The sequence below is a fragment of the Drosophila obscura genome, unplaced genomic scaffold, assembly GCF_018151105.1.
Source record: "Drosophila obscura isolate BZ-5 IFL unplaced genomic scaffold, ASM1815110v1 contig_4, whole genome shotgun sequence".
Taxonomy (NCBI): Eukaryota; Metazoa; Arthropoda; class Insecta; order Diptera; family Drosophilidae; genus Drosophila; species Drosophila obscura.
The window spans coordinates 8,011,425-8,034,093 of NW_024542828.1; the positions used below are offsets into that span (position 1 = coordinate 8,011,425).

Consider the following 22,669-nt stretch of genomic DNA (forward strand, 5'->3'; position numbering starts at 1 on the left):
CGAGTCCGAGTCCGTGCCCGAGTCCGTGTCCATGTGGCTGGGCTCTGCTGTCTTGCAGCATAATTAAAAGTAAGTTCAATGCGCCGGGGCAGACAGCGCTAGAGTGCAGTCTATGGTCAGAGATGAGCAGCAGGATGTGCCAGGGGATTCTATCTTGGAGGAAAATGCCAAATATTTGCAATTTAATTTGTATTCAAACACAATTACTCCGAAAGAATACAATTTAGATAAGTAATTAGATTTGGGTCGTAGCAGAGCAATATTTAATTGCATTATGGAGTGGAAATATTCATAGAAAACACCATCCACAATATCCCCCCAGCGAATCGACCTGTCGCCATCATTCACCCAACTTATTATGCACCGCAGCACTTGCAACTTGTAATTATGTTGCAATAAGTTGGCCTGGATCGAAGCCATGGCCAGCCTTGTTCGAGTGCTGCTAATGCGCTTGTTACAAATATGTGAGCTGGCATGCCAAAAGGGTATCGTGGGGAAAAGGAGAAACAGCAGTAGAAACCAAAGGATATAGAGATGAAAGCAGACACAGGCAGACATTCAGACAGTCAGACAGACATACAGACAGACAGACAGACGGACAGACAGTGTGAAAGAGAGCTAAACAATGGGGCTACTGATTAGTTGTGAATTTACTGCTGATTAAGATGCTTTTTAAAAGAATTCGCCCGCCTTCACTTGGGGCCAAATGAACTTTTACTCGAACTTTTCTCTGTCCGTTCATTCGTATCTGTGTGTGGCTCGCGTGTTCGCTACTGCGTGTTTGCTAGTGTGTGTGTGTATAAACTTTTCGTTGAATTGGCAGTTTATGAAAAATTCAAGGACAGGCATTAATTTCAGCGCTAAACTTCTCAGGGAATCACCAATGGGCCGGCCGCACATCTATATAATTTATAGAGAATTTATAGTATGTGGAAGCACTGGCGCAAGTCAGCCGGAAAGTACAAACACGTTGAGAAGTCAGCACTAAAAAATGAGAAGGCAAACAAATCAAGAATGCTGAGCTGGCCACTTTCGCTGTGGCACGTGTTGACAGTTGTTGGACTTAACGTTGTTTTGGCTCCAAATTCTGGTGTCCTCTTAGTAACTAGCTCATGTGGATTTTCTTTGAGCCAGCTTAAACTATTTATACAGTGTACACTGTACACTGAACCCCATCAAAATAATATATAATATATTTTATAATATAATATAATATATTAATTGCTTAATTTTTTCTGCTCAGCATAAATTGTTATCACCATTAAGCAGCCCTTTAAATCCGCACTTTTTTCCATATCGAACGAGACTCAATTTATTATCTAATTATGCACACATTCTGTCACACTTTATTGTCTATATAGTGTCGGGCGGCTGCTTGTTTAATCAGATTTTGTTTGAAACTGTTGCCCACTTAATTATAATATAGGGTTTGTTTTTTCATTGTACGCCCATTCGCAGCCTTGTCCCAGGAATTGTACAAATATTTAGACATTTTGATTGTGCCATTTGTTGAATGGAAAATGTGAAAATGTTATTTAACGGGCGGTGGGGCTGTGGGGCGGAACATAACAAAATCACAGTATAGGACATTTTGTTTGGGCATTTGTTTACAGGTCTAAACGAAATCACGACAATGCAGCAGTGAATCAACAAAATCAGCTGAGAGACAAATTGCACCGAGCACGCAGCCCTCCCACATCAGCAGATACTCGGCCAGACACAGCTTGCAGCTTCATCGGCCAGATGCACATGTCAATTACAGTTTTGTGATGCTGTTTGTTGCAGCCCTGTAGCTGTCAGTCCCCTGTGTTGCTCCATTGATGAGCTAAAAGGTTAGTTGTGCCCCATCGTCGATGGGGGCGGGGCGGGGCGTCTCCTGCAGCCGTGCCCGTACGCCTGCTCGTACGTATTTATTTAAATTTATCGCATTGCATTTTTGCGTGCGTGCGGATTCGAAATGAAGGGGAAAATGCCCATGTAATTTGGGCGGCATGAATACGTACATACTGAGTACGGATATTGCATGTAATTAACAATTTAGCGATTGCAATGGCAGCCATTTTGTCATAGAACAAATTGCATTCGATGGGGGATGGGGGTGCATAGCACTGCGTATACGTAATACACTTAATACGGGTATTTGTATATAAAAATAAATACACAAATTAATGCAAATTCAGTTTTGATGCACATAATTTCATTTTAATGGAAATTTTATGCTTAAACGTAATTCCCGCTGCCATTTGAGAGGGCTGGTGGGGTGGGGTGGGAATGGGGAGTGCCATATGACCATGTGGCCTGTTAGCCTGTTAGCCTGAGGCGCTGCAGCATATAAATAAAGGTGCTAGCCAACGTAATTTAATTGCTTATTCTGCCATTATGGCCATGGCTGTGTGCGGCAGCCTTCTGTATTTTCACCATGCACCATTCCCCACTCACCATTCACCATTTATGCGATATTTCTAGCGGAAGTGGCGCATACGTCGCGCACAAGAAAGGTCAACCCAGACCGAAAAAAAGAGCGCCGCTAGCTATGCGACGGTCGAGTGGGGGGGGAGTACCCCCGTATGCATATGTGGCATATTCTAATGGCGGAAAGGTGCACCCTACTCGGTGCAGGATCATAAGAAGCTGCGGGAGAGCAGAACCAACGCAGAGCTAGTTAAATAAGTCGCAGTCTATTCGACTGCCTGGTTGCCCCTACATTGCTTTGGTGGATTGCTGTCCGCCCACGAATAAATGCATTTCCGCTGCACAACAAATCCTTCAGTTATAAATCCCATCCTATCGCTGGGCATAAAATATGGCACAAGGTGATTTATGCATTATTTGTCAGAATTTATGGGGAAAGGGGAAACTATGTTGCTGCAGCGGATGCCCGGCGCAGGTTTGACGGTTGATTTTATTGTACGGCTATGGGTAAGGGTATGGCTGTGGGTATCAGTATCGGTATCGGTATGAGTGGCAAAGCAGGTTCACCTGTGTCGGCGTCTGGGTCTGTGTGTTGTGTGAGCGAACGCTTAACTTATTAAATGCGCACACTCCGTTTTAATTACTCACACATACAGCTGTGACTATGTGTGCGCACATGTGAGCTGCTAATTGCGGCCACACACACACACACACACACACACACATGCAAGCCATGCACAATTTTAATGCGCACTTCCGTTTCCGCTGTAATGCCTGCGGCATAGTTTTATTTTTATAGCTGGGGCTGCCTCCTTTTTGCGGTGCGTAATTGTTAATTTTCAACTGAAATGATGAACGACTCACTGGCTGACTGACAGACTAATTGACTGACTGACTGACTGACTGACTGACTGACTGACTGACTGACTGACTGACTGACTGACTGACTGACTGACTGACTGACTGACTGATGCATTGGCAGTGGCTGTGGCATGCCAGCTGTTTGCTGACATTTTTGATATTGCTGTGCACGAGAAATTAACAGAGTTTTAAGTGCGTGACAGCCAAAGAGAGGAAGACACGTTAACAGCGGATAAACATGGACAGGCGCAGCCACAAAAGAAAGCCAAGAGTGGAAGTGCAGCTTAAGCAAATTAAGCATAAAATCACAGAAATGACAGCAAATGGATGGGCAAACAGAACCCCGGAAAAAACCCGGATGGAAACAGCCCTCGAATTAAGATTGAGATAGCCGGGAACATTGTGCAATTATTTAAACATTGCGGCGGCCAGTGGCAAAAGCAAAAGCAAAAGCAACAACCGAGCTTAAGCAAATTGAATTCGTCGCATTCGCCTAATTGCGGCCAACACTCAAATGCCCTGCCGAGCCCCGATCCAGCACCCGGCACCCGCACAAAATTCGTTTCATTTCTGGATAATTGCTGCTTGAATTTCAATTCGAACTGCGCGGCACGAGGCACGAGGCACGCGGGGCGCAAAGTGGGCTGCAAGAACCTTCAACTTCTGCTGAATGCTCTCCCCGGTTATCCTGCACTTGTCACAGGCTTCCATGCAAATTGAATTTCCAGCAAAACGAAATGCGGTTACAGCCGCCAAGCAAGATATCCTTTTGCCTAGCTACGATTACAGCTGAATGGGATGGGACTGTAAGTGGTTTATTATTTCACACACACTCAGGGCTGTAAATGCGAGTATTATATGCGCAGAGTGAAGTATCAATTTCACTTCACGGAAAAGCCTTTGAATTTAGAAACTTTGAAACACAAAAGAAACGATCTGAATTTAATCCTTTGTTTCTTAACCACAAAAGCGAAGAATTCCTTGTCAAACTTCAGCCAATAGTCTCCAAGCTCTTTGGCTGCGAGTGTATAAGTAAAATTAACATTTTACCTCTTGGGCAGAACTAATTTTCTATGCCACTTAACGTTGGGGAGAGCAAAGTGGGTGTGGGAGGGCAGCTCGCTGAATGGCGATGGCAATGGAGTCCGACATCGTTTTGCCTTCCGGCGCGACCAGCACTTCAGTCTTCTTTCAATCAATTAATTATTGTTTTACGCCGCTTTCAATCCTTCAAAAGAGCCCAAGAAAACGAAAAAAAAAAAGCAGAAGCAAGAAGCAGCACTGCCTGTCCTTAGGCGAAGGCAAAAACCAAAGCAAAATGGACGCATACTTTACAATTAATTTGCCATTACGCCTAGGCGTGGACGCGGGCTGCGGAGAGCACTCTGCCATTTTTAATCGATTTTCATTACAGACTCGTTGGGCCCCGTCTCCGTTCCTGTCTGCCTCCGCTCGTCACTCACTTGACGCCTCAATTGGCCCCGTCTAAATGGGCAAACAAACTCTCGACGTGGCGGCATCTACGTCGCCATCTCCAGCAAACGGATCCTCCTGCTCTGTCCCTGGTCCGCAGTTGGTTGCCTAATTTGACTAATAAGCTGGCCATTGCAACGGCTGTTGAACTTCCGGTGGGTTGAGAATGGCAATGGGAATGCGAATGGGGATGGGGATGAGGCCTGGGTATGGCTAGGCCACTTTTGGTAATTATATGCCAAAACAGTTCAGCGGCGTTCAAGCGGCTGCTGGCAACTACTCTCCCTCACGCCCTCGCACCACGATTCTTCTTATGATTTTGGCTGGCCTTTTTTTCGTTGGTTTTTTTTTTTTTGTTTTTGTTTTGCTTGCTCTTCCTTATTGGTTAATCATTTGCCGTAAAGATTTTAATTTCCGCTTTTTAATAGGGAAAGCTGAAGCTGTCTATCGTTGTGGTCTGGGTTCCATGTCTCTCGCGGGTCTAATCCTTGCGCTACTCTTTGGGTTTCTGTTGCTATGTTTGCCTTTTGAATATTTTTCCTGAATTAACCGAAGCTGTAATTGGTTTGCCAGCGAGTAGCTGTCAGTCAAGATTAAGTTTGGACGTACGGAAAGGGTCGGCAGGGGGGGCACTGGCAGGGACAAAGCGGCTCATAATTTCAATCTTTAGAAATCTTAAAGGGGACAAAGCCAGTCAGTCAGAAACAAAGCAGACTTCCATTCATTATATTAATTTGCCTGCGACAATGTCTCAAGGACGGCACACACTGAACGACGATGGTGACAAACACACACAAATTACCCCAAAAGTGATATGATTGCCAAGAGCCGAAGGTAGGGCTAAACGATTTGACTTGGCCACAGCCACTTGAACTTCAAATAAGGCCACAAGTATCGAATATTCTATGTGCTCAAGGGTGGGTGTGGGTGTGGATGCCTTTGTGTTTGTATTGGATAAATTGCAGGCGCACACGCAAATCGGAGAACAAATACTTGAAGGAGTGGGTGAACAGAGGGCGGGCGTTCATCGATTGACAGGCAGGCAGGAGGCAACTCGTTCTGGTGTGAGTTGCCATTGAAAGGCATTTAATAATTTACTAATGTCTAACACAACGCGGCACGGTGAGCTCATGGTGGTGGTGAGGGTGGAAACAAATCACATCAGGAGTCCGTCCCGTCCGTTCACACTGTAATAATAATTTCAGTGGGTCACAGCTCACGGATATATGTATAGTCGTACAAACGAGTATGCACAATCGAAGCGACAATGATTATTTTCCAGGCAGGCAATTTCTTACGCAAATAAAGGTTCATTCAAGAGGCGTTGCCGCCGTCATCAGAAATATACAACTGAAACACACAGACACACTCAATTTGATTGGCAGGTTTTGTGCTGCCTAATGACCACATGTCATGATGGCCAATACTTTACAGTACTAGTGTATGCATTAAATGTGGATTTGCCTGTGCATAAATCGAGCCGTAATTAGTGGCTAATGATTTTGATATTGACCCCAAATAAATACAGACTCTAGTCTGACTCTAGACACTGGCATAACGACAATGAACAAGTGAGGGCAATTGCCAATGCTACGATATCATATTGAAATACAAACGAGAGCTGTAAGTACACCCAGTTGAGTACAGTTTAAAGTTTTGTATCTGTTGAGTGTCTGCAATTAATAAGCATACAATACGGATACTGAGACGGGAATGGATGGCGTACTAATTGGATGCGAGGCTGGATAATTGGAATTGAGTGGAGATGTACTTACACACTTACATAACATGCACCCAGAGAAGGAGAGCCCTGAGAATTGAATAGTTACACTTAGATTTACAAATTTCTTGCAATATATTTTTAACGAGAAGAAAGTATTTTCACTTACATTTTTCCGTTGATATGAAAATTCAATGAAAATGGTCAAAATATATTTAATATTTTATATAAAAAAAATATATTATTTAAAATATTAAATGAAAATATATTATTTAAAATATTACATATATTTATTAATAATAATAATAAAAATATATTATTTAAAATATTAAATATATTTTGACCATATTCATTAAATTTTCCCTTATAACATTTTTGTACTACATTTATATTTAAGCCAAAAATAATTCCAAACATATAGCTAAAGTAAGGATGTGTTTCTTTTTCCTATGTTATTTTTCTTTTAAGTGTATTTAGCTTTGAAGTGAAATGATTATGGAAAAACTATTAAACATTTATCAAAGTGTTTTCTGCTAAAAAGCTTAATATTCCATACAAAATATTGCAGTCTTTTCTGGCCTTTCTAAATGTCAAAAGTTCGTCAAAATTACTTAAAAAATATATTCCTAAACATGTGCTTAAGTCATGCATTCTTAAGTTGTTATTTATAATGAAAATATATATACAAACAAATAATAATAAATAAGATTATTAATTGCACATTTTTTTCTGTGTATCAATATTGCGAGTCCTGTGTCTGTGTCTACGATTGTTAATCGCACAACAGCTGCCCATCATATCCATGATGTGCCTCTCACAATCCACCCCCATCATTTGTGTGTGGTTAATAACCCATAATTTGTACATGCCCATCCAAGAGCAGTTCTTTCACATACTCGTGCACAGACTTTCTCAACCACTCACTCGATTCACTGGTGATTCTTGACTTGACTTTGAGTGTGAGTATTCATTACACACACACACACATATACGAACTCAAGGCCTGTAATTGATATGGGAAACAGAGAAGGAAAGACAAAGTGAGCGAGAGCGAGAAAGAGAGAGGACGACAATTAATAGCAGGCCTTGCCATGACGTATACGTAACGTCCTACAAAATAATTATAACCATATTAAAATGCTCCGCAAAATGGTCAACACTTAACCTCAGCCCTGACTGAACCTTCGGGTTCACCCGTCCCTGACTTTGGCCTGAATAATTCAATAACAATTTACAATCAATTAAAATGACTCGCAAAGATTAAAAATCTCAGACATTGGCCAAGTTTATTATGTGTGACTCGGAATGTGTGCGTGCTCGTACTGCGTGTGTGTGAGTGTGTGTGGCCCTGTCTGAACTCAATTTAGCGTTACTCATGGTCCATTAATTTGCCATTTTCATGGTAGGTGCAATAAAGTGCAAAGGAAACAAAGGCACAGAGGGCACAAGGCACAGAGCACAAGGGAGAAGGGAGAAGGAAAAAGAACACACAAACGAAACGAAACGAAACAGCACAACACAACACAGAACAGAACAGCCACCAAAAGTCGACACCATCAAGGACCCAGAAAAAGGGTCACTTCCAGTCGACAGGAAAGGCACGGCACGGCACGGCAGGGCAGCAACGAAAGCAAAGCACAAAGCCCTCTAACTGTCTCGACCCCTCTCAACGACCAATTACAACTAAACAGCTTTAATTTAATTTGAGCCCACCCCCGGTAACTGGTCCGTTCGGGCCTACCCACAGTCCAGGCATTCCCAGCATTCAACTCTTCTCCATCCTGATGCCGATGCCGCTGCCACTGCCGCTGCCGCTGCTGCTGCTGGCCGAGAACAATGGCGCGGATGTAATGTTCGCATTATGCTCGTTCACAAATTGTAAGCAGCCATTATGTTTCTTCATGTTGCCCATGTTTCCCCGTCGCCAGCACCGCCCTGCACCGGCCAGCCTTTCCCCCTGTGTGTTTTCCGCATTGTAATGCCCATGGAGCAGGGAATCAGAGGAAGAGAGGACCTGAAGCCAAACCCCGCCCTAACATCGGGCTAGCCTTGCCGTGTTTTCCATTGTTCCAGCCGGCCTCTGCTTGGTTGCTCCTCCCCTCTGCTGCTCCCAGACTATGCTCCCCGGCTATGCTCACCGGCTATGCTCCCCGGCTCTGCACTCCGGCTCTGCTACCCGGCTCTGCACTCCGGCTCTGCTCGCCGGCTCTACTCTCTGTCGTATGTCAAAATAATTGCGGCAACGGGCAGTCATTGCGTTTGTTTGGTGCTGCCCACGGCCAGCAGCAAAATCCTCACCTGAAGGGCTACTGGCGGATTGTGAGATAAACAAAACCCAAAACCATTTCCAACATTACTTCTGCTGTGTCCAAAAGGTAAAGAGAAGATTGTATTATATAATTGGACTGCAGCATTGCCTTCTGATTGTCAGATGTGTTAATTTCTGATAATGAAATGATTGTCGAAAATTTTTAAATTTTACTAGTTACTTTTTATAGCCACCTCACATACAACCACGAGTACCCCGTGTGTGAGGGTCTCTGCAGCTGAAGACAACTTCAAATGGTTTACAAAACGCTCAAGATAACCCCCTTGGGGGCTTTTCATTTGCTTGAAACAACTTCTCAATTTGGTTCATCTACTCGTAAAATAATAATAGAGCAGGTCCAAATGGTGATGACCACAAGACAGATTTAGCAATCAGTTGGCGCAGTGACACACAGCCTACACTTTGCGGTCAAGAGCAACAGTTGGGCCTCTTCACTCCAACCGAGGAGTACTCAGTCCCAGAAGAAGTTTGAAACAAATGTGGTTTGATGTGGTCACTCGCTGCCGTTTCGGGGTCACACAAATAAAACAGTTAATGACACGCACAAGACAGCAAACAACGTCCAGCAATTAAGTTGATCAATTTACCTACAGCTCCACATTAAAGGAAACAATTTGCTATGTAAGTAATTGACTGTGGCCAGGCGGAGAGTGTTTAGGCTGGTTTCTGGTGTGGGGCTGCGGATTATGAAATCATCAGCAAATTACGCAGACCAGTGATTCGAGCTATTCAATTGAAAATTCGATAATCGACAGTTGTGAAGCCAGGCAAACCACAGGAACCTTTAGGCTCATTGCCTGAGCCCTAATAGGGCGCACAATTAAATCAGGGAACTATTAAAACTGAGTGGAAAACTTCCAGCCAATAGAGAAAAAAAACCCAAGGTAAATGGAAAATGCAAAGCAATAACTAAGAGAAGAAAATTCCGCTGCCGTTCTGATAGTTGAAAATACTTTTTGGTTTGCACTTCGGTGGCTGGCTTCGTATTTGCGCCAAACAAATTTTGTCTTTCAATTTCCAGTTTTTGTTTGGCTGCCATTTGCAAAATGTTTTTGCGCAATTCAATTGAACCGACGCATGACTTTTCAATCCGCGAAAATCAAACACACTCTGAGGGTCATAAATTCTGTGCTGGCTGCCTGCAGAGCACAGACCGCGTAATTTCTGCGCTTTATTTATGCATCAATGGCGTGATTTATTTGCCAACACTCTGGCCCAGACCACAAACATCACTTGAAGTGTTCATTGTTGTCTACACTTGTCTGGTTTGTCCTATATCTCATACCATCCATACATCCATCCATCCATCCATCCATACATACATATGTATGTGATTGCTGCTGCTGCTGCTACATATACAAAAAATAACTATAATTCATTGTAAATAAAGCAGGAAAAACACAATTATTTATCACGAAGCAGACAGAAAGACAGACAGACACCAGCCTGATGCCCGGAGGCGGCTCAATCCCAATACCAAGCGGGAGCCCCCATCCTTATATCATCCTATTGCATACCTTCTGCCCACAAAAACAAAGAAAATTCAACAAAACAAATGTCAGTCAGCAGTCAGCAGACAGCAGACAGCAGAGAGAGGCAGGGGTTTGTTTTTGGGCTGCGGAACACTGTCCTGTCTGTACCGCGCCTACCAAAGCGGCTCAAAGTTTCGGGCGACAACAAAAACACAAATCTTCTCGTACTTTTTTTTTTTTTCTTTCGTTTGTGTTTTGTTTTGGATGAGGGGACTCTCTTTTTGGCTTTGGGTGAGACTGCCTGCTGCCACGTTGACGGCCTGCCTGACAGTACAGTAAAGCGACTCAAAGGAGGGACGGGACTGGGGAAGTGAGCTGACACTGGGCCTGGGAACTGGCGGCCGGAGTTTCGAGTGTTCCGGAGCGAGTCTGGGCGACATATTTTGTGCTAAATCTTCTTGTTCACACTAACGCGTTGCTGACAGTTTCTCTTTCTTCATTTTTGTTATTTTGCTGTTGCTGCTTTTGTCTGACTCTGGGCACTGGGCACTGGGCTCTGCCTCTGTCTCTGTTTCTGGCTCTGTGTTGGGTCTTTGTTTTTGTTGCTTTTTCACTGATTTCAAGTGTGACAGTCAGTCCGTCAAGCAGGCGGCACAGGGCAGACACAGTTACAGTCACCGTCGCGACGGTCGTGGGTGTGAAATATCTCGGTAAATGACCAAAACAAACACCCACATCAAGGCACTTGTTAAATCGTTTGTATTTGCATCAGGGTCACACTGTTTCTGTTTCCCCCCCGCCACTCACGCGACATTGTAATCTCAGGCTGATCTGGCAACGCTGGCGATCACGCACGAGGTTTGTGTCTTGGCTGTAAACTGGTTTCCGTCTCTCAATGGATGCTGCGAGACGTTGTTGTTGTTGTTGGTCTATTGTTGGCTTGGCTGCTGTTAATTTGGCGCTGACATTGACCCAGATTCCGTTTGTCGACTGTTGAGCAGTCTTCGGCCCGCTTTGCTGCCTCATTTGCCGCTTAGCAAGTTTTCTGCCTCAATCGAACAATGCTCGTAAATGTTGAGTGCTAATTGCGGTCACTAACATTTGGCGGCCATTCACACAGCAGCATAGAGCAGAGCGGACAAACAATAGCAACAAAATAAGCAACAGCAGCAGCAGCAGCAGCAGATATTCGATTCATCTTTGAAAATGCATTTGCATTTCGTTAGAGCCTCCCGTAAGCCCAAGCCCAATACCAGAGCCACAACCAATCTCATCGGCAACTACCTGCCATCCCCCATCAACCACATTTGCATATTCGATTTTGGATTTGTGTTGTGCTTCATTGTGTGTGTGCGTCTGTATCTAATAGATACTATCTATACATATGTATGTATCTATGCTGCTGCCCCACGCTAGTTTTGAATCATTTAGCACAAAATAATGCGCTTAGTCGGAGAAAGTGCATCTCATCTCTAATTATACGAAATATGCATATGCAGATGCAGATGTTCCAGAACTCATATTCTCCCCATGCCTAATTTGGGAATTATTATTTTTGTTTTCTCATTTGGAAAGCTCTGCAGATTTAGAAAAAATTTAATTCGAAGCAAGCTGAACATTTTCATTGTCTGATTTCAGAGAATTCATATGGTTTGTTGCTCAAGCTTAAATTGGGACTGCATAAAATGGTATCTACTATTAAAAATGTATTCAAAATGCTGGTATATTATTTTCCACAATATATACAAGAGTTATTCCTGAATTAATATTATTCTTTCTATTTTTTTTAAATATATTTACACATGTATTTTGATTTTTCCTCTAATTCGAAGCAAACTCATTTTCATATTAAAAAATGGAATTTTGATTTGTAGATGGTGGATATAACTAATAATTTCTTAATGTATATAATTAATATTTAAATTCCAAAGCAGAAAATCGGGAAATAAATATTTTTATAATGTGAAAATAAATTGCTTTTTAATTTGTAAACAGAAAGTTTTGAAATAGGCATGTAACTGCCACGGGTCACGTAGGGTTACAAAATTTTAAAAAAATTAGCCCCAAAATATATGAAGTCGATTCCCAGCCAAGGCTGAAGACTATGGATGCTCTAATATATATAGATTTGCACTTACATGGACCCCTTGGGCACTGTCATGTTCAGGCCGTCGAGCACGACATTGGGATTCTTGCTGCTGCCGTACATTTTATGGGCCCGCCTCACACAAACCGCCTGCTGGCGTCGCGTCGCCAGTGTCGAGGGCTGTGAGATGAAGAGCCGGCGACGGGCCGCCAAATCCAGATCGCTGTTGGCCGTTGTTGCTGCTGCTGCTGGCGCCGCTGGCGGCACTCCATCGGCGGCTGCGTCCATGTCGAAGCAGTCTGCAAAATATAGTAGTGCATAAATCGATATTAGTATTGTATATGGGCTGCAGATAGTATATGCGAGTATATATACATATAGCGGAATTGAAATAAAAGAATCTAAAATTGGCACAACGCTTGCTTGGCTTTGGGCTTTGGGCTCTGGGCTCTGGCATTGTTAGTCATTGTAGTTGGCGTTGCTGTTGCTGTTGCCGTTGCTGTTTCTGTTGTGCATTGACAAGGAAAGTGAATATCGATAGTGATGGCAACGACAGGCCCCACGCAACGAAAGCAACTAGCATGGCATGTGTGTAGCTTTACATTTATAGTTTAAGGGGTACTTTGGGTTTTACATGTGGGTTGACAGGGAATAATACAACAACAACAAGCTCTGATCATTTCTACCACTGGAAAACTGAATAGAGTTGGCCAGGAAAAGCATGCAGAATATTCTCGTAGTGGAAGCCACTAAAGATGTAATTGTTATAACTATATCAGTCAGCTAAGTAATTAAGTCTAATAAATTAAGTAATAATATTACTTGATTTCTCCATTTCTCTAACAGTCTTTAGAGTATACATTTCTTCTCGCATCATACATAGTATATGTTCGAGCATGTATCCTCCCCTGTCTGGCTGCCAATACTTGTTTATTGCTGCTGTCTGTCGCTGCTGCTATTCCTATTCCTGTCACTATAGCAGCATCCCGCCCTGGCCCAGCGCTCTAACCTTTGTCCGCCCCCCGTTTGCTGCTGGCTATTTTAGCTAGTGTCGTTGCTGCAGTTGTTTCACAGTTGATTAAACCAATTTTTGTATACCGTCAAGCCAGGACGACCCCGGTCAGAAGCTTTCGCCTCGTGATGGATATTGCTGTCATGTAGATTCGACCCCTCCTCGATGTTGTTGCTGCTGCTGCCGATGCTGATGCTGCTGCTGCTGCAGGATGCTTCTGGTCGCTGGCTATTGCCAATTTTTGGCTCGAACGAAATCAAATTTTGAAAATGGCTTCGCTTGTCGCCAGAGACCCCGCCTGATGCTCTCTAACCCCTGGTTTAGTGTCCACTCTGTCCTCTGTGCAGGGTCCAGCATCCTCGATTCTCGGACTAACTGCCATTGCCCCCCATGTAGTGGCATTTGCCAGTTAACGACAATTTGGCCAAGTGCTTTGATAGTTGGTTTTTATTTTCGTTTTCATTTTCATTTGAAATTGACATTTTGCTAATCGAAAATGCAGCAAACAATTTGCCCGTTTGGCAAAAGTTTTGCAATTATTTTGCTCCCGCAAAAAAGGAAAAGAAAAGAAACTGAAACAAAATCCAAAGCCCCGAATACCATTTATTGATTTACTTCTCACTAACAATGGGCTCGGCTCGGCTTGGTCCCGGCCCGTCCCGTTCCAGAAACAAATAAATAAAAATAAGCATACAAACAACTAAGTAACGGAAACAACAACTGACGGGATGTGGTTGGCTTTTCCCACAGTTGGCTTGGGGATGGGATGGGATGGGTTTTGGGTTTCAGTTTGGTTTCGGGTCGGGTCGGTTCGGTTCGGTTCTGTTGTGTTTAGTTTTTTTTTTTTGCTTCTTTTTGGCCGCTCCGGCTGCAAGAAATAAACTTTCTTGATAAATGACTTCAATGTAATTAATTTCTGCTCAGCTCGCCTGCAGCCATCCCGTGGCAAGGAGGCAGAGGCGGCGACCTCAGACAATGCCCTGGTACTGTTACTGGTACGGGTTTTGGTTTGGGTTTTCGGTTTGCTGTTCTGTGGCAAGCAGCAAACCAACAACAACCAAGCAGCTCATGAGCTATGTCTTGGCAGCGCAGCGGCAAACGCTGTCATTGCTAATGTCCGGCTGGTTGCCCCCGTCCTGGATCTACTCTGTGCCCTGCCCTGCAGCATTTCAATTAAGAATTATTGTTTAAAGATGTAAGTAGTCAGTGCTGGGTCGGAGCAATCTTCATTGTTTATCCAGGGCAATGAGCAATGGTGGCTGGCTGTCAGATTGCACCGAAAGATAGCAATGCACTGCAGCTTTTGTGCTAAGCAGATTATAACTGAATTAGTGTCGGAAAAGCACTGCAATTGAGTCGAAGCTTAAGTCCCTTGAAGGACTCCCACTTATAACCCATACGTCGTGTGGTCTGGCAGCAGCAGCAGCCGCATCAGTCTTTGGGTCAACCGCTGACGAATTTTGTGTTAATTAACTTATTTTTAAGCCAATTAATATGCACAGCACGGCAATGACCCAGGGAATCTTTGCCTCTAACTAAAACTTTATCTTTCTGCTTAGCCGAGACTGATTGGGCACCGCACCAGCCGCAAATTTAATCAAACAACTGTAAAACTAAGTCCCTGCATAGCAGAGGAACAAACAAGCCAAACTTCTTGTGCAATAATTTTTCCGGACACGAAACTGAAAGGTGTTAGTGGTAAGCCCCACGGCGGCCTTTAATGTAATAAAAATAACTGGAGGCCAGAAAGGGAAACTGTTCTCGTTTCGCTGCTTGCCAAATCTTTAAACTTGTCCTTGCCCTGAGTGGGTGTCGGTATCTCTCGCTATCGCTCTCCCTTTCCCTCTCCCTCTCGGATATGGGATTCGTATCGGGTGCACAGATTTGTATTCGCTTTCTGGCAATCTTTATGGTGCTTTTGTAAGAGGAGCTGGTCGGAAACAGGTGCCGACTTGGCAGGCAGTCGGAAATAAATAAAATCACACATAGCCCCGGGATAAACCGAGGGAATTGCCAGTGGCAGAAGGATAGCATAGCACTGGGCACTGAGTGGGTGGGTGGGGGGTACAGGTGCGCACATGCATGAAAAGTAAAATATGTTTATATAAATAAAAGACAGCGGTGGCAAGAGAGGGGCTTGGCAGGATGGCTGGAGAGGCAGGCCCAGACCCCGAAAAAAGTTTGAAGTTCGGCTACATAAAGAAGTGCAAATTGTTGCGTGCTCCGATTGTATCTATCGAATGTGAGCACACGAAAGCTATTTCCTGCCAACAAATATAAACGCCGCAATAAAAAGGAACAACGGCACCAGCATTACCAACAGCAGCAACAACCTCAATGCCAATGGCCACGCCCATAAAGCAGGCGCGACAATGAGTGGAACTTGTGGGGCGGACCAAGAAGAGCCCCCAAAAGTTTTGTTTGGCAAGCAAACAACAACAACAACCTGGAAACAAGAAAAAAAGTTGTAAACTGAAATGATTATCTGGTGCCTGACACTTGTCTAGCCATAGATACACACGTATCTGTGTATCTGTATTGTGGGATTTGGTTTTAGGCAGGTAAATAACCGAATGTTTAACCCGAGAAACGGAATGCCAGTCACATCCTCGTCGCGGGGGCATTTGTTTGGTTTACTGCGGTTTTATTGGTGCGTATGATGTGCGGCATAAGTTTACGATCGACTGACTCTTTGTAGCATTTATGAGGTATGTTTACGGCTGGATTAGATCAGAGATAACAGCAGGCACCATGGGCATCAGGCATAAGGCATTGTTGAGTCAAATATTGTAGAGGAATTAGAGTACTGATCTCAGTGAGACAGAAACAATAAATTAACAAATTAAAAATTCAATAATTAAATGACTAGAAGCACTTTAATTCGCGTTAAAAAAATGTATACTATATATGATCATTGAGACCTTTTTTCAGAGGGATCCAAGTCTCTGGCTCTGACCAGTGACCCGCTTGGCTGCAAAAAACCCCTTCCATAATCATTTTGCTCCATCGATTCTCGCATTCCCCATCGGGCTGCTGCTTCAAATGTGCATTTACTTTGCCCACCAATTTGCTGTAAATAATTTTGGAAGCACTTTCATCTGCTTGAGTGAACGATTTGATTGCCAGGCCAACGGACAGACCGGGGGCTGCTGCGCTGCTTCCGTCATATGACGAGCAAATGTGGGGCCCTAGCCTCAAGTTCGAGGCAACTCGTGAAATGGGTCAATGACAGGCGGCCGCACATCTTGCCAAAGTCATTTGCATACACAAAGCAGTGGGACAACGACAACGACAACTCTTTGCACACTAATAAATATTTATATTTATATTTATTTTCAGTTTTGCACATACAAGGCTCCGCCTCACCACCACTTTGTCGCTTTTATGCGCTGTCCTCAAACACTTACAGCAACAAAAAAAAAGGAATATAATAACAAATTTCCACAAAATTTTACGCTCAATAAATTTTGTACAAAAAAAAAAAATAAAATAAAATGCTGCCTGGTCAGTGGCGAAAAGTGCACTCATGTGTTAGTAATTCACGGACACAGGGTAAAACATACTCGAAAACATACTCAAACACACACGAAAACGAAAACAATTTGCGAAGTAGTTAGCAAATAATTTGGCACAAGTCAAAGGCGGATTCTTTCGGAGCAACCTTTAATGTTGCACGGCCATAAAACGTTTAACATAATTTCTTTTTGGCCAGATTGTGTATACGCTTTGTGTACACAGCCCCCCCGTTCCCAGACTTAAACTCAAACTCAGACATGAGACTCGGCGACTCGAAGAAAATTGCATGGGCAAACTGGCTTAAACGGCTAATAACAAATTGTTTGCATTTAAATTTCATTTTCAAATAATTTTCATGTTCCCCAAAAATTGAAAAGCCCTCACACAACTTAATCAGAAGTTCACACACACACACACACACACACACACGGGAGCATACACACGAGCATACACGACTGGCAGACAGACATTTGGGAATATTTGTTTTGCTGGTTTAAATTCTGTATGCTGGCAGCAAAATATAATTCAGAAATTCAACAAACAATTTCCTGGGTGTAACCACAAAATGTTTCAGCCTGTGCCTGAGCCTGTTGAAAATGGCCGCACACATACGAGCAGGGAGATACAGATACTCGCACAAGTATGGCAGGAGAAATACTCATAGATCGTTTGCTATGCTCGTTGGTTTTGGATGTTGTTGCTCGACCAGGGGATTTGCTTGTGGGTTGTGCCTAAAGGGCCGTGGGGGCTGTAGCTTGGGCTGTAGCATTCTGGTAAGCGCATTTGTATTTAATGAAGCCTATTTTTCTTACCGAACATGAACCGCAATTATTACGAGTCATTAGTTGCCAGTGCTGCTGGGGCCTTCGACAGTGGAGCAGATTCTACCAAGCACAGCCCAGCCTAGCCCACCCACTAATGCATAATGAAAGTGGGTCCTTCTGGGCCTACTCACAGATAATAATCTATGGACTGCTGAGTGAATCGAGTGCCTGGCAAGGCTCAAGGTTGTGGTTTTGCATAGCCTACATCTGACAGAGTATGAGAGAAAGAGAGCGTGAGAGTTTCTGGAATACTCTGCTCCATGTACACTATTGCAGAGCCAATTAAGCTGTCACAATTTGTGCAGCAGTCATGGGCATACAGTTGTACGTACGATTTGTCAGTGGTTTTATATTCAGTGACTACACAGGAGTAGCTGCAGTCCCGTCCCCCACCATTTGCCTGTCTGCCTGCCTGCCAAGTTAGCACTGGCACGGGCACGGACACGGCCACTGAGTCAGCGCATTTCATAACGTTGTTAATTGAAATTTGTGAATTCAAAATTCTAGTTTACAGCTGCATAAGCAAACGCTATTGGCAATTCGCAATGAATCGCTGGCGAATGCGGGGCCAAATCAATGGCATCGATGGTGCCATCGGTGCTGCGGTGCCGCGGGGCTGGTCCTGCGCTTTGACAAATAACTGATCAGGCAAGCGAAACGCGGCAACTGAACTGAAGCAGGGGCAGAGTGCCAGAATGGTTCAGTGAATGTAATTACAAAAATGTTTCACTTGGTTATGAGACAGAGCTGCGCTGATTGCCACAACTAAAATGTTTCAGCTGGAACCGCAAATGCAAGCAACTAATTCTCGGCAAACTTTAAACTTTGTTCGGCTTAAAATCTCAAGACTACAGACAATGCCTAAACATTGTTTGGATTGGATTGTGCGACTTGCAATCACCTTACTTATTAGCAGTAACCCCAATCCTCGCTCAGATATGTATGTACAATCAGTCGGTTGCTGTTTAATTGGTTTTGGCTTGGCTTTGAGCTAATAATATTAAATAATTGTTACCTTTTTGCAATTTTATGCAACCTTTTGACTGAACTTTCACTCGATTGGCAGTGGGATTTATGCACTTTGAGCCGCAGAGAATTAGCAACTGCCGGGTAATTACTTGCTGTGTTCAAAACGTACAGCTTACACAACAGTCGGTCAAACTTTGCCCCCCTGAGCTCTTGACTCAAGAGTGCGCTAGGCCAGGGCAGCGCCACAAGGAATGTGCATCCTCAGTGTGCACGGACCCAGTGAAGTCATCGCGTGGGGAGGTGTGGTGTGGTGTGGGGGGGTGTACCAAACAGTAGATTTTCACTTAGTCACAGCTTAGTGCGAAAAAAAACCGGTTGTTAATCAACGTGGTGCCTATAACAGAACTGACATAAAGCTAAGGTCTTACCTTGATTGTATGGTGAGCCAAAACAATGTCTCAGTGGCAGAGAGAGATCGATGGAGTATCTCGTATCGTATCGTAAGTACTTATGTGCGCAGAGTACCCGTATGCTTGACACTTGAGGACTGCACTTGACAATGAATTCTCCCCAGCCCCGCAAATCTTTTGTGGAAATGGAAAAACATGCAGTACGTCAGCAGCGTCGCTTGCATGAGGCGAAGGCGTTCACCGACTGCATGCAAAATGCAAATGATCGCCGTCTCGTCTACTGCAAAGTGTATATAATTTATAGACACACATTACACTTAGTATAAACAGCACTATATTTTCATGAAAATCCAGCAGCTTTAGCATGCGAATGTAATTTCTATTTATGAGCCGCCCGACCTACGATTTTGTCTTATAAATTTTCCATGCGCCAAGTGCACAATGACTGGGAAATTGTCTAAGGTCAGTTATGGTCTTTCCAAGACAATGCCAAAAGTGATGCTGATAACGCTTTGGGAGATATGTAGATGTCTGAGGTGACTGGTTATCGTGATTTCAATTCACACATTCCCAATAGCTTTGCCCACCCACATGCCAACACACCAGCACACCAGCACACCAACACACCAACACACTGAAATATTTATGTCATTGCATATTTCACAGACACATTTGCACTTGACAATAACAACATGGAGAAACAAGCGGAGCAGTCGCTGGAGGTCGTTGGAGCCTGACAAGGATTAGCGCATAGGGAGCCCCCACATGATGATGATGATGATGCTGATGATGCTGATGATTGGAATGGAGGAGTAGCAATGGCTGCTGCTGACAATCACAGCCACGAGCAGCAAAAGAGGGAGGCAGGCAGGAGCCTAGCCAGAAGTCGGCGCCGCCGTCAGCAGCATCGGAACATAAAGTGCATTGCGTCTGGGGTTGGCTTGGCTTGTTAGGGGTGTGGCCTGGCTTAGGGGCTGACGCGAGGGGGTCTCAGCAGTAGACAACAAATAACACTGTAGCACTGTAAATGCAGCGGTAGCTATGGCTGCAGATACAGATGCAGCTTCGTGGCACACACACACACACACAGACAGTTACTGTTGCTTCTATTTGCGTGACAAACGCAAGATACAACCAGCTGTTACACGCAACCAGAAGGGTGGGAGGGAGCGTAACGGGGACCTAGAACAAATCTCTGTGACACCGACAATCACTTTCCAGCCACACAACAAAAACAAACAGATGGAACATACATATAGCCGCTGCATGGCATACATTGAACTTTTGGTAAATCGATCAAGTATACGCCGTGTGGCAAGTAAGCACGGTTGGAGGGGGAAACTTGCGCCCCTTGAGAGGCAGAATCTGTGAGTTGAAGTGCGCTGTCAGATAGTCGAAAATCTTGGCAGACTGCACACCGAAAAAAAAAAAACCAAAAAAAAAAGGGGGCAGAAGGCCCCTCAGCTGTTTAGCATTTATTTGCATATGAGGAGGAGATTGCGAGAGCTTCTCGCTTGTTTGCTCTTTTCTGGGCTGGCATGTAAATATTTAAAGGCTTTTATTGCTTCTTTTTCTTGAGCAAGTTGGGGCAGGCTCAAAATTTCCATTCATATTCGTGAGTGGAAAAACGAATTGGTTGGCTCTTCAAGATTTAAAGACTTCTGGAATTGGCCCATTGGGCTCGGAGTGAACCCAGAGAAATGGCCATTAATTGGCTAAAATAAATATTCACGCTTCAAGACCCAGTCCCAGTCCGGACAAAGGCCAGTCAGCCAGCCAGCAGAAGGCAGAGGGCAGAGAAATACAAATAAGGAAATAAATAAATGGATGGCAAAACGAGAGTCAAATGCACATGAAATGCACAAGTCAAAAGGCCATTTCGTTGACCAATAAAAATGAAAATATAAATTTATTTGATTGCATTTTTATACTCCCAGTCTGTCCATTTCCATCTTTCATTTCATGCTTACACTCGAATATATGTATGATTCTATACACATACATATATATATATATATATATATTGGATATCGGTGAATGCGATAGGGCATGACAAACGTTTTGCTGCTGCCATGCACAAAATATATTTGTCGTATTTGTCGCTTTTATTTTGTACCAGCAATTGACTGTCGCCTGCAATTGTTGTGGCTATGATTTAACTAACGTTGCACCAGTGGTGTCGTGTCGTGTCGTGTCGCATCCTCCCAAAAAAGGAGGTCAAACGAGATTTTAAAATTCCTTTCGACCGATGATAACTCATTTTCATAACTCGCAAGCCTTTCAGCCTTTCAGCCGTTCAACGTGCATTTAATTTATATTTGCTTATTGACAATGCCCAGCAATAATTAACACACACGACCTCATGCGAGCTTCAGACTTTGGTTGGGCGGCTGTGGTGCGGTTAGAGGTTTCGGTTTTGCAGTTTGTAGTTTGCAGTTTGATGTGATGTGCAAACATTTTCCAACCAATTATGCACAGATTTCCACGCTCGCTTTCAAGGTTCACAGCTGGTGGATTAAATTTTAAACTGTTTCCAAGTAAATTTAGTCAACACCAAAACAGACAGATAGACAGATAGCCACCCAACTACAACAGCTACAATAGCAATAACAATTAAAAATGCGCTTTCATTGCATTTTATTCAGTTTTACAGTTGGTCGCATTCGGTCCAAAACAAACACACACACACACACAGAGACAAAAAAAAAGACTATAATGAAACCCAAGCAAGAAATGTTAGATTCAAAGCCGAGGCTTTGGATACCCTTGCAGTGAGCTATTGCTACCATGATCTTCGCTTCGAAAGAGGTCTTTATTCAGGCAAATATGTAGCTTAGCAATTAGAGACTTGTCTTCGTAGAAACAAGGGAGACAGGTGTATATTTTTATATCACAATGTAAATGCTTTTATTTGTACATTACAAGCTTCTGTTTGAAATCACAGCACCCGCTAATAGAGTGTAAGCGCCATGCCAAAATTGTGATCCAATTTCCAGCTCCGCCTTCAGCTTGCTTTCCAGTCCGCTTTTCCCTGCCCTGCTGTGCCTGCTGCTGCTCATCTTCGTTGCTTAGTCAACTTGGTGAGTAATCGCAAACTGAATTCAGTTTTACTTGGTTTTTATACCCGTACTCAAAAAAGAGTTAAGGGGTATATTAGATTTGTGGTAAAAGTGGATGTGTGTAACGCAGAGAAGGAAACGTTTCCGACCCCATAAAGTATATATATTCTTGATCAGCATCAATAGCCGAGTCGATATAGCCATGTCTGTCTGTCCGTCTGTCTGTCTGTCTGTCTGTCTGTCTGTCTGTCTGTCTGTCTGTCTGTCTGTCTGTCTCGATGAGCGCCTAGATCTCAGAAACTATAAGAGCTAGGGCAACCAAATTTGGTTTCCAGACTCATGTGATATCCCACTGCTACAAGTGTATTTCAGAATTTCGCCCCGCCCCCTTCCGCCCCCACAAAGGACGAAAATCTGTGGCAGGCACAATTTTAAAGATACGATAAAACTAAAAACGCAGTATCGTAGAGAATGCCTATATCTACCAGACTGCTGAATCTGAATTAGATCGGATCATAATTATAGC

The 22,669-nt window shown here is 43.7% G+C and overlaps 1 protein-coding gene across 1 annotated transcript in view; it reads right to left on the bottom strand.

Annotated features, from left to right (window-relative positions):
- Positions 1 to 22,669, bottom strand: part of LOC111065849 (ABC transporter G family member 20) — a 47,581-nt gene that overhangs the window by 19,239 nt on the left and 5,673 nt on the right. Inside the window, exon 2 of the mRNA XM_022354281.2 lies at positions 12,406 to 12,652. Coding sequence (XP_022209973.1) covers positions 12,406 to 12,641 — 236 coding nt within the window. The 5' untranslated portion in view covers positions 12,642 to 12,652. The remainder of the gene's footprint in view (positions 1 to 12,405; positions 12,653 to 22,669) is intronic.